The sequence below is a fragment of the Eptesicus fuscus genome, chromosome 5 (assembly GCF_027574615.1).
Source record: "Eptesicus fuscus isolate TK198812 chromosome 5, DD_ASM_mEF_20220401, whole genome shotgun sequence".
Taxonomy (NCBI): Eukaryota; Metazoa; Chordata; class Mammalia; order Chiroptera; family Vespertilionidae; genus Eptesicus; species Eptesicus fuscus.
Genome location: NC_072477.1, coordinates 1,582,555 through 1,603,941, shown reverse-complemented (window position 1 = coordinate 1,603,941; position 21,387 = coordinate 1,582,555). Strand labels below are relative to the sequence as shown.

The 21,387-nt window shown below is 54.5% G+C and overlaps 1 protein-coding gene across 1 annotated transcript in view; it reads right to left on the bottom strand.

Moving 5' to 3' along the window:
* The window catches only part of CDC42BPB (CDC42 binding protein kinase beta), a 90,493-nt gene extending 72,311 nt beyond the window's left edge, over positions 1-18,182 (bottom strand). The window contains exon 1 of the mRNA XM_054715718.1: positions 17,710-18,182. Within this exon, the coding sequence (XP_054571693.1) occupies positions 17,710-17,884 (175 nt within the window). The 5' untranslated portion in view covers positions 17,885-18,182. The remainder of the gene's footprint in view (positions 1-17,709) is intronic.
* Between the last annotated feature and the right edge of the window lie 3,205 nt (positions 18,183-21,387).

Below are 21,387 nucleotides of genomic sequence, written 5' to 3'. Positions count from 1 at the left end.
ACGGGCTTCCCGCACCTGGAGGCCCCACGTCCGCATTAAATGGTACATCAGTCTCTAACGGAACCAACCTGTGCACTTCTGAGGTCCTTTTTTAAAAATATATATATTTTATTGATTTTTTACAGAGAGGAAGGGAGAGGGATAGAGAGCTAGAAACATCGATGAGAGAGAAACATCGATCAGCTGCCTCCTGCACTGGGGATGTGCCCGCAACCAAGATACATGCTCTTGACCGGAATCGAACCCGGGACCTTTCAGTCCGCAGGCCAACGCTCTATCCACTGAGCCAAACCAGCCAGGGCCTTCTTTTAAAATACGAAAGCAAACCCTCTGTGCTCAGTATCTTTTCAGTAACATAAAAATGTCAGCATAAAGGAAATGAAACACACACAAAAAATCATGCAGACACGAAGACGAGAAGAAGCGTTTCTTCCTGGGTTCCCCACCCCCCCTTTTTTTTTAAAGAGAAAGAAACATCCATGAGAGAGAAACATGGATCGGCTGCCTCCTGCATGCCCCCTGCTAGGGATCAAGCCCACAGCCCGGCATGTGCCCTGACCAGGAGCCCAATCGGTGAGCTCTCGGCGCGTGGGGCGATGCTAACCCACCGAGCCACGCCAGCGGGGGCCCCTGGACCTTCATCTTCCGTCCCCACAGTCCGGTCATCAATGAACAGGAAGGAAGCTGATTCTAAGGGAGACGTCAGGGGTCACTCTGGTTCCCTGTGGCTGGTAAGCGGGTCCTCTTCCCACTATCGGCCAGATGGGATCCACTCCCCAGGCAATGACAAGAGATGGGATCCACTCCCCAGGCAATGACAAGAGATGGGATCCACTCCCCAGGCGATGACAAGAGATGGGATCCACTCCTCAGGCGATGACAAGAGATGGGATCCACTCCCCAGGCAATGACAAGAGATGGGATCCACTCCTCAGGCGATGACAAGAGATGGGATCCACTCCTCAGGCGATGACAAGAGATGGGATCCACTCCTCAGGCAATGACAAGAGATGGGATCCACTCCCCAGGCAATGACAAGAGATGGGATCCACTCCCCAGGCAATGACAAGAGATGGGATCCACTCCTCAGGCGATGACAAGAGATGGGATCCACTCCTCAGGCAATGACAAGAGATGGGATCCACTCCCCAGGCAATGACAAGAGATGGGATCCACTCCCCAGGCAATGACAAGAGATGGGATCCACTCCCCAGGCAATGACAAGAGATGGGATCCACTCCCCAGGCAATGACAAGAGATGGGATCCACTCCCCAGGCAATGACAAGAGATGGGATCCACTCCCCAGGCAATGACAAGAGATGGGATCCACTCCCCAGGCAATGACAAGAGATGGGATCCACTCCCCAGGCAATGACAAGAGATGGGATCCACTCCCCAGGCAATGACAAGAGATGGGATCCACTCCCCAGGCAATGACAAGAGATGGGATCCACTCCCCAGGCAATGACAAGAGATGGGATCCACTCCCCAGGCAATGACAAGAGATGGGATCCACTCACCAGGCAATGACAAGAGATGGGATCCACTCCTCAGGCAATGACAAGAGATGGGATCCACTCCTCAGGCAATGACAAGAGATGGGATCCACTCCCCAGGCAATGACAAGAGATGGGATCCACTCCTCAGGCAATGACAAGAGATGGGATCCACTCCTCAGGCAATGACAAGAGATGGGATCCACTCCTCAGGCAATGACAAGAGATGGGATCCACTCCCCAGATCAACGCCCGTCACTGCCCGCGGCAGACGTTCACCACTTCAAACAGGACCGGCTCTGGGAAGGCGGCGTCTGCGCGCCTCGGCGGCCAGAGCTCCTCCTGCCTAACCCAGCCCTTCCGGACACGGAGAGGCTGGCATTGCCACGAGGGTTCCAGAATGCCTCCCCCACCCACGCGGAGCTCGAGGCCCGGGTGCCCCCGGCAGGGAGCCACCCGCCCGGCGGAGCTGGACCTGCGGAGCGGGGAGAGCGGCCACGGGACGGCGGGGCCCCCTTTTCCTTAAGTTCAACTGAAAACCTCAAAGGCGTAAGGTCCCATTTTCAAGTCCTCACGGGTGTCAATCCCCGGTCTCCAGCGAACAGCCAGGAGGCCACAGGGGACCCGCCTCACGGGATGTGTTTTCCCAGAGAAACGCTCCAGAAGCCTGGGGCCCCGAGCCGCCGGTTACGGTGACACCGAGCCCGGGACAAGGTCGCCCAGGACGCCCCGGCTCAGAGCGGACACGAAGGACTGCTGAGGGGCCACCGCTGTCACTGCTCCTGCCCCTCTGCTGTCCGGGCCGTCTGAGGTCCCCGCGGCGCCCCACTTCCTCGGCACAGACAACACGCCAGCCCGTGTGAGCAAACTCGGAGAACGCCTGCGACTTCCCCCTGAGGACACTTCCCACCGGTCCACACGCACCGACCCGAGCCCGGGTCCGAGCCCTGCAGCTTCGCAGCAACGGGCGAGGGAGGTGACAGCGGCTCAGGAGGCGGAGAGGTCGCAGTCGTGGGGGGTGAGGGGGGCAGCCAGTCCGGGAAACGCGGGGGTGGGGGGGGGGGGGGGGAACCAGCCCCGGGGCTCCAGAGGAAGGGCGGCCCCCAGTGCCGGGCTGATGCTGGGAGAGGAAGGGAGGTGATGCCGACCTCCCAGCCCGGCACCGCCGCCGCCTGGAGCAGGAACCCTGACCCGCCCAGCGGCAGGCACAGCCCACTCTGGACCTTAGGCAAGTCCTGCCCCGACAGCAACACCTCACAACAGCGTGTAAAATTACATCTCACAGGAAGTAAGAAATAGCTAGTTTTTACAATTACACCCCAGGTGGCTCTCTTCCCCACAGAAGTATCCTGGGCCAAAAGTGCAGGAAGGATTCATTAAGGCCACATTTGTCCTGTTAGGAAAACGCTAGAAATAAGGACGCGGTATAAACAGGACAGGAAATGGCCGGTTCCTCCCACGATAAACGGCACAAAGCGGGGGAAGGAGCAGTGGGGGAAGGAGAATGAGGCGGCTCACCCCGATGCCGCGTGCACTCTGTTTTGGCTCCCGGGGAACAAATCGAGGAAAAACGACGACAGAACGGGGACATTTAAGCCATGACCACGTGATTGTGCCGTGGGTTTTAATGTTGTACATTCCGGCTGTGTGTGGAAGGAAGCCCATTTTCTAGCAGGTACATGGAGGCCTTTACACTGAGGTGGCAATGGCGAGTTGTCCCCAAACAGCCCTTCTTGGGGAGAAGGGGTGAGAGTGAAGCAAGGCTGACCATGATTTGGCAACTGCTGAAACAGGTGATTGAAACAGGGGTTCATTATGCTACTCTCTTACTTTCCATGTGTTTGAAACTCCCTATCATCAAAAAGTTAAAAATGTATAACAAGAAATCGTTATCACTTTATAGGGGACTGATTACAAAAATAAACAGTATCAACACAGGCCCTGGCTGGTGTGGCTCAGTGGGTAGAGCGCCGGCCTGTGGACTGAAGGGTCCCAGGTTCGATGCCAGCCAAGGGCACAGGCCCGGGCTGCGGGCTTGATTCCCAGTGGGGGGCGTGCAGGAGGCAGCCAGTCAATGATTCTCTCTCTTCACTGATGTTTCTATCTCTCTCTCCCTCTCCCTTCCTCTCTGAAATCAATAAAAAAAAAAAGAGTATCAACATAGGAAAAAGTCACGCCACTCCAAGAGAGGGCAGGCCGTTTTCATGCCTGAGGTCACCGCTACTTCATGGCTAAATGGAGGATGGCCGAGGGCACGAAAAGCATTTTTGAAAAATGAGTTTCCTTTCCCAAACACTATCCCGGGAGACGGACTCCAAACGCTACCAGCTCTCATCCCAGCCGCACAGTAGTTTTCCTCCCGGACGCGGATCCGGCGCGGAGGCCTGCCGCGGGCCAGGGCCCTGGTTAGGGTTGGCTTACCGCTGGCATTCCTTCGGGTCATAAAGCCGCTTACGAGCTGGTAAAATCTGTACAACGCTGCGGGGCTGACGTGACTAATGGTCTCAGCACTCAGCGTAACCGCTCCGCGTCCCGGGTCTGGTAGACACCGCGCGGCAGGACTTTGGACTCGGCTGTGCGAGGCGTAGCCCCGGCTCTTGTCGCTAAATGTTTACCCAGAGCCTCCCTTTCAAAGGCGGCGCGGGGAACGCTTCGGGGGAATGAAAAAGTAGTTACAGTTCTCCACACAGACTTTGTTTTCAAATATTCAAAGTTCATTTTACTGGAGAATATTTTCTCAGATAATAAATGTAATATTTTAAGCCTCATTAAACTTGCAATACCATCACGGTTTGATTCCCAGTCAGGGCACATGCCTGATTGCGGGCTCGATCTCCAGTGGGGGGCTTGCAGGAAGCAGCCGATCAATGATCCTCTCTCATCATTGATGTTTCTACCTCTCTCTCCCACTCCCTTCCTTTCTGAAATCAATAAAAATATATATTAAAAAAGAAGGAAAACCACTAGTAGAAAAAGTTCCAAGGTAAGCAAAGAACTGACACCAAAAGAAACAAATAAATCAGGAAAACGAAACATTATTAGCATCCAGAAAGAAGCCGTATACATATGTGGTCAATTGGTTTTGACAAGGACGCCAAGGCTATTCAATATGTGGTGAACAACAGAATACCCACACGCAGAGAATGAACGTGGCCTCCCTGTCTCACACCATGCATAAAAATGGACTCGTCCCAGCCAGTTTGGCTCAGTGGACAGAGCGTAGACCCGCGGACTAAAGGGTCCAGGTTCAATTCCAGTCAAGGGCACATGACTGGGTTTCGGACTCAATCCCCAGTCGGGGGCCTGCAGGAGGCAGCTAATCCATGATTCCCTCTCATCATTGATGTTTCTCTCTCTCCCTTTCCCTTCCTCTCTTAAATCAATAAAATTATATTTTAAAAAATAAAATAGCCCTAACTGGTTTGGCTCAATGGATAGAGCGTCGGCCTGCGGACTGAAGAGTCCCGGGTTCGATTCCGGTCAAGGGCATGTACCTTGGTTGCAGGCACATCCCCAGTGGGGGGGGGGGGGGGGAGGCAGATCAATGTTTCTCTCCCATTGATGTTTCTAACTCTCTATCCCTCTCCCTTCCTCTCTGTAAAAAATCAATAAAATATATTTTAAAAATAAACAAATAAAATAAAAATGGACTCAACATGGATCACAGACCTAAATGTAAAAGAGAAACTATAAAATCTTAAAATAAAACATAGGTATAAATCTTTGTGACCTTGGTTTGGCAATATATTCTTAGATATGACAATTAAAACAACAACAAAAAATTTAACTGGACTTCGTTAAAAACTTTTTGCTTCAAAGGAAACCATCAAGAAACGCTGAGAACAAGAGAAAATATTTGCAAATCACACGACTGATGAAGGCTTGTATCCAGAATATATAAGGAACTCTTAGAACTCAACAAAACAGCAACACAAAAAAGGAACAAAGGAATAACAGACGTTTCTACAATGATATACAAAGGACCAGTGAACACACGAAAAGATGCTCAACAGCACTGGCCTTAAGGAAGGCAAACCCAGCCACTCCCATCTCCACACACACTGACAAGACGAAAAAGACGAACAGGAAGCAGCTGCTGGTGGCCCTGATGTGCTGACCTGGGAGAGCGGCCATGGAAACCACCTGGCAGTTCCTCAGAATGCTCACCATGAACGACCTAGCCCTCCCAGGTACACACCCAAGGAAAATGAACTCGTACGCCATGAACAGAACTGCACATTAATGTCCACAGCGGCATTAGTCATAATAAACAAAAGGTAGGAACAACCCAAATGTTCATCAGCTGATGAATGGACGAACAAAATGTGCACTACCCATGTAACAGAAATTATCCTATATAATAAAAGGCTAACACGCAAACAGACTGAACAGCGGAACAACCAAACCACCGGCCGTATGACGTGCACTGACCACCAGGGGGCACGCACAGAGCATGGCAGGCGTTGGCGGCAGGCGTTGGCGGCAGGCGGCAGAGCGCAGAACATGGCGGGCATTGAACACGGTGGGATGGTGGAGCAGGTGAGCAGGGGCGCCAGACCAAGGTGGGACGCCTGTCGCTGTCATTGGGGCGAGCCTCTGGTGGTTACTGAAAACTCTTTGCTCCCACGTGCCACAGTCCCGCCCGGTGCTTGCACCCGCTGCCAGCACCGGAGCCACCACTCGCACCTGCGGCCAGTGCCCGGCGCCAGCCCGGATCACTCGGTGCAGTCAGCAGGTGCAAGCGGCAGCGGCCAGCCCCAATCGCCCCTGAGGGCTTCTCCACCTCCCGGTTCCTGAGTGGGATCGGGGCTGGCAGCCACACTCACACCTACTGATGGCACCGGCCCCGCTGGCCCCCGCTGCTGGAATGGGCCCCAATCGCTCCGTGCCGTCAGCAGGTGCAAGTGGGGCCGGTGCCATTAGCACGGGGGCGCAGCGGTGGTGGGAGCAGGGCTGCCGGCAGACAGGGGGCCGGGGGCCACGGATGGAGGGGCCGGGCGGGGGTACAGAGAATGGGCCGAAACCCGCCGCTGTGCCCAGTGCAGCCTCACGGCCCACAGTGCCTTTCAAGGTGCACAAATTCGTGCACTGGGCCCCTACGTGAGCAATAAAAAGGAATGAAATACAGATATATCCTTGAAAACATTATGCTAAGTGAAAACAATCCAGGCACAAAAGATCACATATTATATGATTCCATTTACAGGAAATATCCAAAATAGGCAACTATATAAAAGTAGATTAGTGGCTGCTGAGGGCTGGGGAGGAAGGGGTTGGGGTGATAGCTAAAGGGTACAGGGGTTTTCCTGAGGTGATGAAAATGTTCTGGAATTAAACAGTGGGGGTGGCTGCCCAACTATACACTAAAACCACCGAATTATCCAATTTAAACAGGTAAATTATATATGGCTTATGTCTCAATAAAGCTATTACCAAAAATAAGTAAATAAATAGTAGAAATCATTTGGTAATTGAAAATGGCAAAGAAACCTTTCTTTTTCATTAAAATAATCAATTAGCTGTATAACTCAATTTACGTTTCTCTCAAATATTGCTGACAACTTATTTTTGTTCAATAACCCTCTTAACATATTATTTCACAAGATTATCAAAATGTCAAGACTTTCAACAACCTAATTTCAAATACTGGGTTAGATAAGAAATAAGCCCATTTGTGAAAGAGCTGCAAAATTATTTTTTAAGGACTGCTGCACACACATTAATTATGAAAGCAACATCTTTCTGGATAGTGAAGAATCAACACAAATGCTATTTCAAGTTAAAATAATGTATAGATTAAAAAAAATAAACTCAGCCGAAACCGGTTTGGCTCAGTGGATAGAGCGTCGGCCTGCGGACTGAAAGGTTCCGGGTTCGATTCCGGTCAAGGGCATGTACCTTGGTTGTGGGCACATCCCCGGTAGGAGGTGTGCAGAAGGCAGCTGGTCGATGTTTCTCTCTCATCGATGTTTCTAGCTCTCTCTCTCTCCCTTCCTCTCTGTAAAAAATCAATAAAATATATTTAAAAAATAAAATAAATAAAAAATAAAATAAACTCAGCCCGATTTAAAGTTTTTAAACAAAATGAGGGGAACGGGGATAAAGTACAACTGAGCAACAGCCTTCCAATGCAGTGAGCGTGTCACGGTTAAGGAGGCCCTTTACCTTTCATTTCATCTATCTGTGTTTTCAGAAAATCATGAGTGGCAAGAACACTGCTCACCCTGCGCTGTATTTTAAATGAGCGATTCTTCCCGCACGCCCGAAGCTCTGGAGCCTCAGAATCAGCTCCACATCACTTCAGGGGAGAGCAAGTTCCCACACGCGTCACAAACCCCCTTACGACACCCCACACTGCCGTGTGCACAGGCACAGACACCACCCGACCCCCCCGCCGCCCGGCCTCCTCCCTGACCCCAGGAAGCACTGCCCGGACACCTCTGATCTGCCTTCAGAGCAGCCATCATGTCACTCCCCTCCTTCACCCCCTGCCCTTCCTCCCTCTCCCTCCCTTTCCGTGTCCTGCAGTCACAGAGAAAAGCCTGCCCTCCCTGTTCCCACGTCCTCCTTCTCCTGGTGGAGGGATATTTCCAATGGACAAGCATGGACACGGCCGTACCTCCAAATCAGAGACCTGGGAGCTCCGCACTCGGCCGTTACAGAGATGAAAACCGGGATAAAACCGGGGCGCCTCCCAGTCAGGTACAGCGAACAGAACATCCGGCCTATCTCTGCGCGCCGAACCCCACTAAACGCAGCCTCCGGCTCCTGAGCTCCGCGGATACTGAGCCCGAGCACGGCGCTCTGCTTCGGCCCTCTCCTCTGCTGAGTTCTCCCTTCTGGAGTCCATTCGCCACCGCAGTGCCTCTAAGTCCTTAAGAAGTACTTGAATGAGTGGGTGACAGATGACAGCACACCAGGAATGTCAACTTAATTTTGAGCAGTGCGAGGCAAAGCCAGAAACTGGAAGTTAGCAGTGCGAGAGGCAGGGCCGATGTCAGAACTCAGCGGCAGCCCGGGATCTCTGGGGCCTCAACAGTGACGGACAGAAAGCACGCACGACCCCAGCCTGCAGCAGCAATGCCCAGACCTCCTCCGCCCTCCACATCACGCACCCCCTCCCAGAAAGCTGGCCGCTGGCGCGGACCACACTACCCCTCAGCACCCAGGCCGGAGAGAGGAACCCCTCTCTGGCGAGACTGACAAGCCCAAGACAAAGAATTACTTTAGCAACTTCTGGCGCTCGCCCCTCCAACTGGCAAGGTCCCACCCTGTCTCCTCGAGGTGCGACAACATTTAACACTTGTCCACGCACAAAGAATGTCCCATCGGCCCACTCACGGTTATGAAAGAGCCAACCGTCACCAACATTTGGACAAAGGCTTCTGGCATCAAAGACAAAGGCCTACGTGGAAAAGAGGAGAAAAGGACTCAGAAGAACAGCGACAACACAGCAAACAGAAATTGTCTATAAAGTATAAATGTGTGTACATCAACCAATAACAAATTATACACAAGGAGAAATGTTCAGAAAAGGCACTGCCTTCATGAAACAAAACAGGATGTTACAGAGAGAAAGCCTGAGCCGGTGGGATTCAGTGGTGGAGTGCTGACCCAGGCACCAGGTCACCGGGGTCAGGGGTCAGGGCCCAGCCGGGTTGTGGGAGCGACCTCCAGTAGGAGACATGTAAGAGGCAGCCAATCAATGTTCACATTCTTCTCTCTTTGATGTTTCTATCTCTCTCTCTCTCTCTACAATCAATAAAAACAGTGAAAAGAAAGAAATACTGAGGACAAAAGCACTTAGAAATGAAACATATGATGGCAGAAATAAAAACTCAATGTAAGAACTAGGAGATAAAGTTGAGGGCCTCTCCCGGAAAAATCAAAACAAAAATATAATGAATGGAGGAGAGTAGGAGAAAAGGAAATTAGCAGGACATGCTAGAAGGTCCAACATCTGAATAATAGGGGATCAAGAAGGCTAGAATGGAGAAATCAGAGAAGTGATTATCAAGAAATAATCAGAAAAGTTTCCCAACTCTGAAGGACCCCAGCCAGTGTCCCCGCCCAAAGCCCCGCCACCCGCCAAGGAGCACCAGGAACAAAGACAAGGGCCTGCGAGCTTCAGGGGTGAAACAAGCCCCTCAGAGGCTTGGGAGTCACCAGGTCTCAGACTTCTCATGACCAAATCTGGGAGGCAGACAGCAACGGAGGGATGCTTTCAAACGTGTGAGGACACTGGTTTCCCACCTGGAATTCAACACTCAGGCAAACTGTCATTCAGTGTGAGCCAAGGAAAGGCATTTAGACAGGCTAGGTCTCACAAAACTTATCTCTGATGAACACTTTCTCAGGAAACCACTAGAAGACATACGCCACCCACAGGAGGAAGACATGAACTGCAGAAAGGGGACCAGCAGAGAGAGACACACCAGTTCCCGCAGGACAGAAGCCAGTCTCGGGGGTGGCTCAGCAGCAGCTGAGAGAGCAGGTGCGAGGCCCGGAAAACGGCAGGCTCTGCACGGGCGGAAAGCGGGAGACGACTCGGGGGTCAGGCTGCCTGGGGAGTCCCATCGAAACACCCGGGACTCCATTCATGACGGTGCACTGGCATCCAGCTAACGGGAAAAGAACTCATTCCGATAAAAACAAAACCCCCGTCTTTCCTAAGATCCACCTATGACAGCAACATAAGCAATGAGTATCAGTTTAAACCAAAATCGTTACACAACCTTATATTTGGGGAAAAGGAGAGAGAGGAAGGGATGTGTGTTTGGGGCACAGGTTGTGGGAAGGGGGTGAAAAGCACCAGCACGTGAAGTCGTGTGGAGGTTTGTGAAAAGGGGGAGGCGCTGACATTACAGCAGAGTTGAAGACAGCCCTGGCAGAGGCATTTAAGTCTGCGCGGGAGGGAAGCGTTCCTTTAGGTCTGGGGCTTGAGAGCTTCACCTAGGCCAGTGGTCGGCAAACTGCGGCTCTGTTGACTAATGAGTTTGCCGACCACTGCCTTAGGGAAAAACACTTAAAAAACATTTTAATAATGTACTAACGTCAAAACTTCCGGGTAAGGGTAAGGCCTTACGCAGTGGTCGGCAAACTCATTAGTCAACAGAGCGGCAAACCGCGGCTCTCGAGCCGCCGTTTGCCGACCACTGACCTAGGCCAGTGATCATGAAAACGAAAAGAAAAGGCTAAAATAAAACGGAGGTATTTCAAAGCAGGTGCCAGCAGAGGCCCAGGCTGACCATGGTCCAGTGGAGAAAAGGAACCCTGCTAGGGGCTGCTTGCTTAGAAATGATCCGGAACACGGCCAGAGTCTGAGTTTACCCAAGGGAGAGCGGGGGCGGGGTAGACGGCAGACATGTCACCACTCAAATTCCTGTTTTCAAAGCCCTGCCTCTGCAATTTTGGAGGCTAGAGAGACCATCACCGTCCCAATGGGGTGAGAATCATCTAAGAAAAATGAAGTTCCACATCTCCAAGAAGCTCTAAAACGGGATAAATTGAACTGAAATGTATGAGCCCTGGCTAACAGCTCAGTGGGTTCAGAGTGTCGTCCTGATACGCCAAGATTGCGGGTTCAGTCCCTAGTCAAGAGCACATAGAAGAATCAACCAATGAGTGCACAGAGAAGTGGAACAACGAATCAATGTCTCTCTCTCTCTCTCCCTCTCTCTAAAATCAATCAATTTTTAAGATTTTTTAAATTCAATTTAAATTTCTCTTTGAATTTATAATTGTTTCCTAAGGATAACAAAATCCAAAGTCTTCTATTATATAAATATCCTTTTTGGCAAAGCTTTAATCTAAAAACAATTCTGTTGCCAGCATCTGGCAGTCAATAAAATTTACCTACCAGTCAGAACCTAATACACAGATTGCCTGAAATCATCCTGTAGACTCTAAATTTACAGTGTAGAGTGTAACTTTTATTTCATAGGTAGTATCTTTTTTTTGTTTAAAGTATTACATGTCTCCTTTTCCCCCCACTGATCCCCCCCAGTATCTTTTTAAAAAGTTGTTCCTCTGTAGATTTTAAATATATATATATTTCACATTGTCAAAACACTTGGGATTTTACATTTAAGGAATGTGTATTTTCCTCTCAATCCATTTGCACACACATTTAAGATAACTTGAACATACTGTCATTCCGGAACACTCTAAGAATGTAAGAATCCAACTTAAACTGGGACAGGGACTAACAGAGTTGTGTTAGTTATGGGGGTTAGGGTGATGTGATTACAGGATTACTGCTTTTCTCAATTCTTTCTAAATTTCTTTTAATCCCACTTTGATTTTTAAAAAGGCTAAAAAATCCGTATTTGGTCTCTTCCAGCAAGATCCTTATTAGTCCCAACAGATACTCTGCCTCTTCACCGAGGAAGCATTCCATCGTTTGGCCGTACTTAATGTCGTTCGGAATTAACGTCTTGTTTGCTCAGTGTTCACCGTCGTCACCGTCAGCAGACAGGAGGGACCTCCGAGGACAGCGCGGCTGCGGCAGGGGGCGGGCAGCCGCAAGGGCAGGGGTGCGGGTTTTACCACGCGCATTACTTTGCCGGAGAGCAATTCGCTGACCGTGTCAGCTTTTCAGGCTGCTCACCTGGTGGTGCCCTAAAGTGAGAACAAATCTCTCCAACTTCGGTATTTCCTGGAGGTCTGGGCTCAGCACAGACTCCGCTGCCCACTTCCAAGTCTGTCGGTGAAGGAGGTTTTAGGAGAAGAGGGAAAGCCCGCATGGTGACGTTAGGCAGTTTCAGTTGTCCCAGCTCATGCGTTTTAAACAGCTGTTAATAAAACCTAAATTATGTTAGCCTCACCTTTTATTATGCAATCCCAACATCTCCCTACAACCTATATCTTATTATTCAAAAGACCTGCCTCTCAAATCTGTTACTTAAAGAGTGTTCTTGCCTTGGCCAGTGTAACTGAGGTGGTGGGAACATTGTCCAGTGCACTGAAGGGTCGTGGGTTTGATTCCCGGTCGGGTGTGTATGGGGGCAACCAATTGATATTTCTCTCTTGCACAATGTTTCTCTCTCTCTCTCTCTCTCTCCCCCCCTCTCTCTCCTTCTCTCTAAAATCAATAAAAAGCATATCCTTGGGTAAGGATTTTAAAAAGTTGTAAAAAAAAAAGTGCTCCCATGTTATGCAACCGCCCTAGCTGGAGAAACCACTCAGATTAGAATGAATCTTGAGATGCCCAGCACCATCTGCGAAGCCTGGATTGACTGATTTGCTAGTCATCCCACTCACACTAGCGCTGAGCACCCATCCCACAATGACAGATCCACCACTTCACATCGAAGGCGAGAGCTCTGAGAAGGCACCGCTGCAATCATAACGGGGAAATCACAAAGGAGAACGCTTAAAACTCCTTACAGAGGAAGTACGTCAGGAGGAGAGGAGATGCCCCGGCCCGGGAACCGGGCAGCCCAAGCCCAGGTCGGCCTCCACCAGGTGTGCCTACCCAGCCGCGAGCCCCGGACCTCCCACCGTCTGCGGCGTGGGGCCGCGCAGAGGGCCGCGAGCCCCGGACCTCCCACCATCTGCGGCGTGGGGCCGTGCAGAGGGCCATGTGCCTACCCAGCCGCGAGCCCCGGACCTCCCACCGTCTGCGGCGTGGGGCCGCGCAGAGGGCCGCTGTGGCCCACCCAATGCCGGACAGCAGCTCCATCCGATGCAGCACCGGCCACGATACGTAAGTGGTGCTGCAAAAGCATCTCCATGTGACAGGTGAGAGAACACCTCCTCTTAGCTGTCCGTACTTGTTGCTGTTCATGTGCTGAAATTTCAGTGTCTCGTGTGCTCTGCTTCAAACAGTATCAAATATGCATTAAGAAATAGCTTAAAAATACACGTGCAAAGCAGGACAGTTCCAACTTTTAATTAAGGCCCATGATTTAATAGAGGAAACTAATCAAACTATAAACACAATGAAAGGAAAACTAAAGACAAAAACCTGCAATGAAGCCAGGATGACTCTCCCCATGCAACACTGTGGAAATAAGAAAACAAGAGCCAGAGGCAGTCTTCTTTTAAAGGCAACAACTTTATTACCTGCCAGAGGCCCAGTGCACGAAATTCGTGCAGGGGAGGGAGGTCCCTCAGCCCAGCCTGCACCCTCTCCAATCCGGGACCCCTCGGGGGATGTCCGACTGCCGGCCTGGTCGCAATCCGGGACCACTGGCCCCTCACCACTCTGCCTGCCTGATCGCCCCTACCTGCTCCCCGCCTGCCTGATCGCCCCTAACCACCTCTGCCTGCCTGCCTGATCGCCCCTAACCATGTCTGTCTGCCTGCCTGATCGCCCCTAACCTCTCTGCCTGCCTACCTGCCTGCCTGATCGCCCCTAACCATGTCTGCCTGCCTGCCTGATCGCCCCTACCTGCTCCCCGCCTGCCTGATCGCCCCTAACCACCTCTGCCTGCCTGCCTGATCGCCCCTAACCACCTCTGTCTGCCTGCCTGATCGCCCCTAACCATGTCTGCCTGCCTGCCTGATCACCCCTAACTGCTCTCCCCTGTGGGCCTGATCGCCTCTAACCACCTCTGCCTTAGCCCCCGCCACCATGGCTTTGTCCGAAAGGACATCCAGAAGACATCTGGTCTAATTAGCATATTACCCTTTTATTAATATAGATACTTTCCAGATTTCCCCAAAGATTTCCTAGTAAGTCTCCAAGTCTGAGCTGAGTCAGCTATTTTTCTTCATTAAGTTTCAAGAATTCCACATAATTGTCCTTTGACAACTAGCAAGATTTGGAAGGTGGGAAAGGATTGGCCCTCTGCATGGCAGGACACAACCCAGCCAAGGCTTCAAACACCACACACAGTGTGACTCCAAAAACCCAACCATCCACAGGCTGAGAGCCTACACTAGCTTCCTGAGCAGAGGGAATTAGGGTGCCTGATAATGCTCCACAAAGAACTCTGTTAAAAAGACCATTCTTTGCCTCCCAATCTCAATCACCAGGCATCCCAAGTAACAATAAATAATGACTGCACGCACATCGTACTACTAACACACCACTGCAGTTACAGTGGCGCATATGTTAACATACAGGAGGCTCAGTACTATTCACAAAATATATTAGTATTTCATTAAAATGCCACCTTAAATTTAAGTCCATTCTTTCTCTGTGTAACTTCAAGTTTACACTTCCGTGTGAATTAAGTTCTGAGGGTAATGTAATTTATTAATAACTAGTGACCTGGTGCATGGATTTGTGCACACTGAAAGGAAATTAATTAGAAGGTGGCTGGTGGGGTGGGACTGGGCGAGATGGGCTGGACACACCCTAGAGCCAACCTCCCGTGGTCCCTCCCCAGCATCTGCAGAGTGAGCGGGGTCCCTCCGCAGGTGGGGTCCCTCAACCTGGCCTGTGGGGATCGGGTCGGAACTGACTCTCTGACATCCCCCAAGGGGTCCCAGCGTGCGAGAGGGCACTCTGTAAAGGTGCTGTCACACAGGGTGTGGAATGCAAACCCAAATGTGCAGTGAACCAGATTCGGGGCCGACAGTGCCCTAGCAACAACATGATTCCATTCCGAAGGTGGAATCATGCGGCCCCGTGAGGAATCAGGCTCCCTCCTTTCTGGTTTCGGGGTGTGTCACCCGAGAACTGTTGCTGCCAAGTCACTACAGCTCAGCAGCTCCTGCATTAAGCGTCTGCCCCCTAGTGGTCAGTTCGCATCATAGAACCCGTCAGATGGGCGGAGGGACACTTAGCATGTTATCCTTTTATATAGCCTATATAATAATCCTATATAATAAAAGGCTAATATGCAAATCGACTGAACGGTGGAATGGCCAGTTGCTATGGTGCGCACTGACCACCAGGGGGCGGACGCTCAACACAGGAGCTGCCCCTGGTGGTCAGTGTGCTCCCACAGGGGAAGCGCCCCTCAGCCGAGCACAGCAGTGCGGGGAGCGGGCCTAAGCCGTCAGTAGGACATCCCTGGAGGGCTCCCAGACTGCGAGAGGGCACAGGCTGGGCTGAGGAGACCCCCCCCCCTGCCCAGGGCACTAATTTTGTGCACCGGGCCTCTAGTCTTACCTTATAATAGACAAATATGCAAATTGACCGCACCTTCGCTACGCCCAAGCCACGCCCATCAACCACGCCCACCAGGAAACCGTTGAAGGGAAGCACTTGCTCCGATCACAGGAGCCAGCCGAACCCGCTCCTGCGATCGGGTCTCAGGGACGCTGGGGTGCGGTGGAGCCCAAGGCCCGGGAAGCCGCCCGGGGCTTTCCGGGCCTTGGGCGCCAGCCGGGTGCGAGCTCCGATCGCAGGAGCGAGCCGACCTGGCGGGTCGGCTCACTCCTGCGATTGGGTCACAGGGACGCTAGGGTGCAGTTTTCACCTGCACCAGTTTTCTGCCGGCACCAGGACCCTGAAAGAAGGTAGAAGGCGGTGGCCACAGCCAAGGCCTGGGTCCCCGGTGCCAGCAGAAAACTGGTGCAGGCAGCCAGGTGAATGAAGGTCTATTGCATGAATCTTCGTGCAAACGGGCTACTAGTATAGATTATAACTCCCCAAGGGCCAGGATACAATTTTGAAAATAGTTCTACCTTCATAGCACACAGCTCCTGTTCAGATCTGATAGACCTCCACGCATGCTGGGAGAGCCTCCTCCCGCGAAGCCCACCGCTCACAGAGGGGCTGACCCGCCTGGGGGGCGGGGCCTGCACCAGGACCACTGCTCCACAGGGACCAGCCCCAGTCCAGGCACAGCCCGATCCCCAGCCCACAGGCCAGCTGGTCCACACCTCACCAGCTAAAACCTTCCCTCTGCTCCTCCCTTCCATCATCCTATTACTCATAGGCTGAGCTGGGTTGAACCTGATTGTGGAGCTGGATTCCAAGATGAAACGCTCAGAAAGGAATGGCCAATACAATATTCAGAAGGCTGAGACGTAACAGGCACCGAAGACCTCACTTTCAAATTAACTGTGAAGCCGGTAAGTTGCTCAGCTGGAAATCAGGTCACTGATAAAGGACCCCAGAAAGCGAACACTCCCTGTCCCTTATACGGCATGTGACCAAGGCCGGGGGTCCCCACGGAAACACAGCATGACAGGGACAGGCGGCCCTGAGGGTCCGGGCCTCCTCCCGCCGCTGCTCTCACAGGACGTCATGTCACCATTTCCCTTAGGAGCAAAAAACCCCGGCAAGCCCTGCAAAGAACATGGCAACCTGAGCTTTAACTTGCGGACACAATTCCAATTCCGGTTACCATTTTGGCAGAGCAGGAGGCCTTACTACATTCGCTTGTTTCCTCATGTAAACAGCAGCCTGATCAGAGATTAGATTAGAAATGACTGGTGCGCACTGCCCGTCCTGCCTACCCGATGACACCAATGACCCAGGGACAGGGTTCTCCTAGGTGCGGCCTGCACACGGCACCGGCCAGGCCTTCCCACCGCTCGGTCTAGGTGAGTCTGAGGGTCTTGACAAGACGCCCGCGTTAGCAGAAGGGGAAGCCAACGGGTTTCACTGCCTTCCGGATTCTAAGGGTCATTAAATGGCTTAATCACATGTATGCCCCAATAAACATAACCGGTCAGGTGACCAAGACTACAGCACCACAGATCCCCGCATGAAGCGGAGGCGGCATGGAAAGATCGGGTGAAGAAAGCTGAGTGACGCCCACGGACTGACAGTCCAACTCCCCCCAAAACATGGCAAGGGTCCGGCGCCATCACCAAGGAACGAACCAGCGCGCTCTGGCGCGGTGCGCACCGAACACGGCTCCCGGCCTCCCAGCTCCCGTGGAGGAGCGACAGCGAGGGGGCTGCAGGCCGGCTGTCACCTAGGAGATGCAGCGGGGCGGGGGCCCACGGGCGGGGGGGGAGGCACTGGACGCCGATCCCGGACCCCACGGCGGGGGGCGGGGGCGGATATCCAGGCAGCGCTGCAGGAAATGATCTCCAGACTCCAGGGTGGATCTAGGAAGCGGCAGGGGCGATGGCCCGGCGAGGGGTGGGGGAGGGAGGAGGATGTGGCTCCCGGGGGCAGGATGAGGGGGCGGGCCGGCCGAACGCGGACGTGCGAAGGCCGGAGAGCGCAGGGAGGGACCGAGAGCCGCGCGGGGACCCGCGCCCGGGAGCGACCCGAGAGGGACGGGGCGGCGGGTGGGGCGGCAGCCCGAGGGCTGCGTGGAGGCGGCGGCAGGGTGGGGGCGGCCCGCGCGCACTTACCCCACTCGAGGAAGTCGGCCACGTACTTGTCGCGGCGCAGGGCCGCGTGGCTGCACTCGGTGTACAGGCAGACGAGCACGTCGAGCAGCGTCTCCACGCTCAGGGCGCTCTCGTGGCGCCGGGGCCCGTCGAGCAGCAGCTGCTCCAGCTTCTTGAGCCGCACCTTGGCCGACATGGTGCCGCGCGGCCCGCTCCGCGCGCGCCCGCCTCTCGCCGCCCGCTCGGCAGTCCGTCAGGGCGAGCCCTCGGGGACGCGGCGGCCGCCAGCCCCGGCAGCGCCTCGCCGCCGCCCCGTGCGCGTCGTCGCGCCCCGGCCTAGGCCGACATCTTGGGCTCGGTCCCGGTGGCGAAGCGTCTGGGGCGCCGGGCCCCGCGGGTCCATGGGCCGGTCTCCTCCCCTCGGCGCCGCCGCCCGCTCCGCCCGGCGCGGCCCGCCCCGCCCGCGCCCTCGGCCCCGCCCGCGGCCGCGCCCTCCCCGCCGCCCCGGACCCGAGCGCTGCGCGAGCCCGGCCGGCGCCCCAGCCCGACCCAGCCCGACCGGCGGCCCAGCCCCGCGGCCCGCAGCCAACCAGGGCGCGGCCAGGCGGGCGCAGCCAACCACGGCGGGGCCGGCCGTCGCCGCGCTGACCTCAGCGCGCCGCCCCGCCCCGCGTCCCGGCTCCAGGCTCCAGGCTCCCGGCGGGATCGGGCCTCGCCGCTCGCCGTAGGGAGGCGGGATGCCGGGAAGGCGGGGCGGGGCGGCGGGAGCCAGGGCGCCGCCGAGATTGCGGCGCGTGCGCAGGCGCGAGCGCCCGGCGGACCGGCTGGCGGGGTCCCAGGCCGGGGAGCCCGACGGTGACCCTTCGCGCCGCCGGGCCGCCCCGCAGCCGCAGCTCCGGTCGCCTCGGCGGCGGGACGTCCGAGCTCGGAGCGGCCCTTGGCCGGACGGGAGGCCGGGACCGCGCCCGGCGCGTTCGCGATGCCCGCGCCGTGGCCACGGCCAGTCGCACTGCCCCCCGCACCCCGCCCGCAAACACACGTCTCGGGGCGGCGGTCGGGTAGGAAGCCCCGGTTCCCGGCGGGCCGCCGGTTGCACTGAGGCTGTTGGCTTGTTGGGGTGACGGGGAGGAGGGTGATGGATATCCCCGCCCAGACAGACCCGGGCATCGGGAGACGAGGGGCCGCCCGGAACTCGTGGGCGATCACCCAGGCCCTGGGGTGGGTGCGGGCTGGGAGCGAGGGTGCGGGGCTGTGGACCCCCTGACCCGGGAGAGGGAGGGGCTCCTGTAGGGGCGGGGCAGCCACGTGGATGGAGCCCAGGAGGCGGCAGGTAAAGGGTTGAAGACGGGAACCACGGAGAAAGGGCAGAGGGAGGCCCCGGGGCTGGAGGGAAGGGGGTGTGGTGGGCGGTGGCTTCGCGGGGTGCCTGTGAGTAGCCGTCCCCACGCTGTACACCCAAGAGCAGTGCAAACCACTCGTAATTGTGCCTTAATCTTAAAGAGCGAGCCAAGACCGCTTTGGGGTTGGAGGTCCGAGTAGGGGCTTCTTGGGGGGATTATGAACTGGAAGGGGTGCGGGGGAGACCTCTGGGGAGGCAGGAGCATTCTGTGTCTTGATTAGGCAAACCCGGCTTATTGCATGGGTCGTTACATATATGAAACTCAGCCGTGTTCTAAGTATGTGTGCGCTAGCCAGCAGTGTGCCCAGTGGTTGAGCTTCGACCTGTGAACCAGGAGGCTGGGGTTCAATTCCCGTTGGGGCTGTGCCCGGGTTCCAGTCCCCAGGAGGGGGCGTGCAGGAGGCCGCCTGGTTCTCTGGCATCATTGCTGTTTCTCTCTCCCCCTATTCCTTCCTCTTTGAAATCAATAAAGACATATACTTAAAAATATAAATGTTTGTGCACTGTACTGTGTGTGTATACTACCTCAAAAAGGGCCGAAACCGGTTTGGCTCAGTGGATAGAGCGTCAGCCTGTGGACTCAAAGGTCCCGGGTTCGATTCCGGTCAGGGGCATGTACCTTGGTTGTGGGCACATCCCCAGTAGGGGGTGTGCAAGAGGCAGCTGATCGATGTTTCTAACTCTCTATTCCTCTCTCTGTAAAAAATCAATAAAATTAAAAAAACAACAAAAAGGAAAAAAGAAAAAAGGTGCCAGCCTGGCTCAACACCGAGATTTCCCACTGGTGTGAAGATAAAGACCGACTTTTTTGCCTTGGCCTTTAAAACATTGGGTGATCGGACCCCTGAATGTGTCTGGGACAGCCCCTGTTTTGTGTCTTTGTCCCAGTGTAAGTATAACCCTATCCTTCATCCCCCCATGTCCCCACTTGGGCAGTATATCCTTTCCTCTCCAGCCCGTCCCCGCTCAGCCCTCTGTCCTCACCCTCTTCAATCTCAGACTCCGGTTCCACAGCTGTTCCTGCCCCTCCTGCCCCAGGGCCTTGGCACTTGCCACATCCTCCGCCTTGGACGCTCCCCTCCAGCCACCCTCACTGCTCAGCACCGTCTGTTTTTCCTGGCTGGGGTCCATCAGAGTCCCCTGCACCTCCAGATCAGGGCCACGTGCTAAGCTCTGAGGACTCCCTTGAGAGCCACCCTCACCAGGCTTCAGGGGAAGGGCGGCACGCCCCATGCTGTGCCCCCCTCTCCTCGCTCACCTCTGAATCCGGGTCTGGGACAGGTTTCCGGGTATTGTCCTTGTACATATGGTGACCTGACACCTGATTTGAGAACCCACATTTGCTGTCCCTTGAGATTTCACTTTAGGGTTCTGATACATGTTACACCACGTACCCTGGACACAGGTCATTGTCCCTCGTGTTTGTCCGCCTGGTTCCCCCAGCCACTCCCCCCACGCCCTGTGAGTCTCCACTCCGGCTCCACTCTGATCGTGGGACCCTAGAGGGGCTGCCATGGGGAGTGGGCATGTCCCCCAGGCCCAGCTGGCCAGCTCTCCATCCCCCCGATCAGGGGTCATTGTGTGATTTGAGCCACACCAATCAGACCACTTCCTGAGGGTGTTTATACTAAAACTCGGAGAGAGAATGCTTGTCTTTTCCTTCAGACCAGAGGCAGGTGAACTTCTGCAAAGGGCTCGCGTCCCCGACAGGAGTGCTTCCACCAGGAAATAGTCCTGCTTCCGAGGAAGTAGCGCTGGGCGGCCCGACCCCCGGCAAGTTCTGGTCCCTCTGGCCACTGGCCAGCCAGCAGAGAAGGGGTCCCTGGACCCCCGGCCTCAGAGGGAACCTGACGAGCTCTCCACGTGGCGGCAGGTACTGTGAGGAGCCCTGGGGGTCCCTGCGGTGCTTCATGGCTCTCCCTCTTGGGAAAAGGGAAGGGGGCTCCTTAACCACAGGCCCATAAAGGACCCCTGTCCTGAAGGAACAGTTCGGGGACCCCCCCCCCCCCGGCTGAAAGGAAGTGCTGCTGAGGAGCGGTGGAGGAGGAAGGACGGGGTTGAAGACGCGGGGAAGTGGGCGCTGTCAGTGTTCCTCATGGGCTTTCCTTTTTTTCCTTAAATATGTTTTTTAAATTATTTTATTTTTAAAAATGTGTTTTTATTGATTTCAGAAAGGGAGAGAGAGATAGAAACATCAATGATGAGAGAGAATCATTGATCGGCTGCCTCTTGCACATCCCCCTACTGGGGATCGAGCCCACAACCCAGGCATGTTGCCCTTGACTGGAATCGAACCCGGG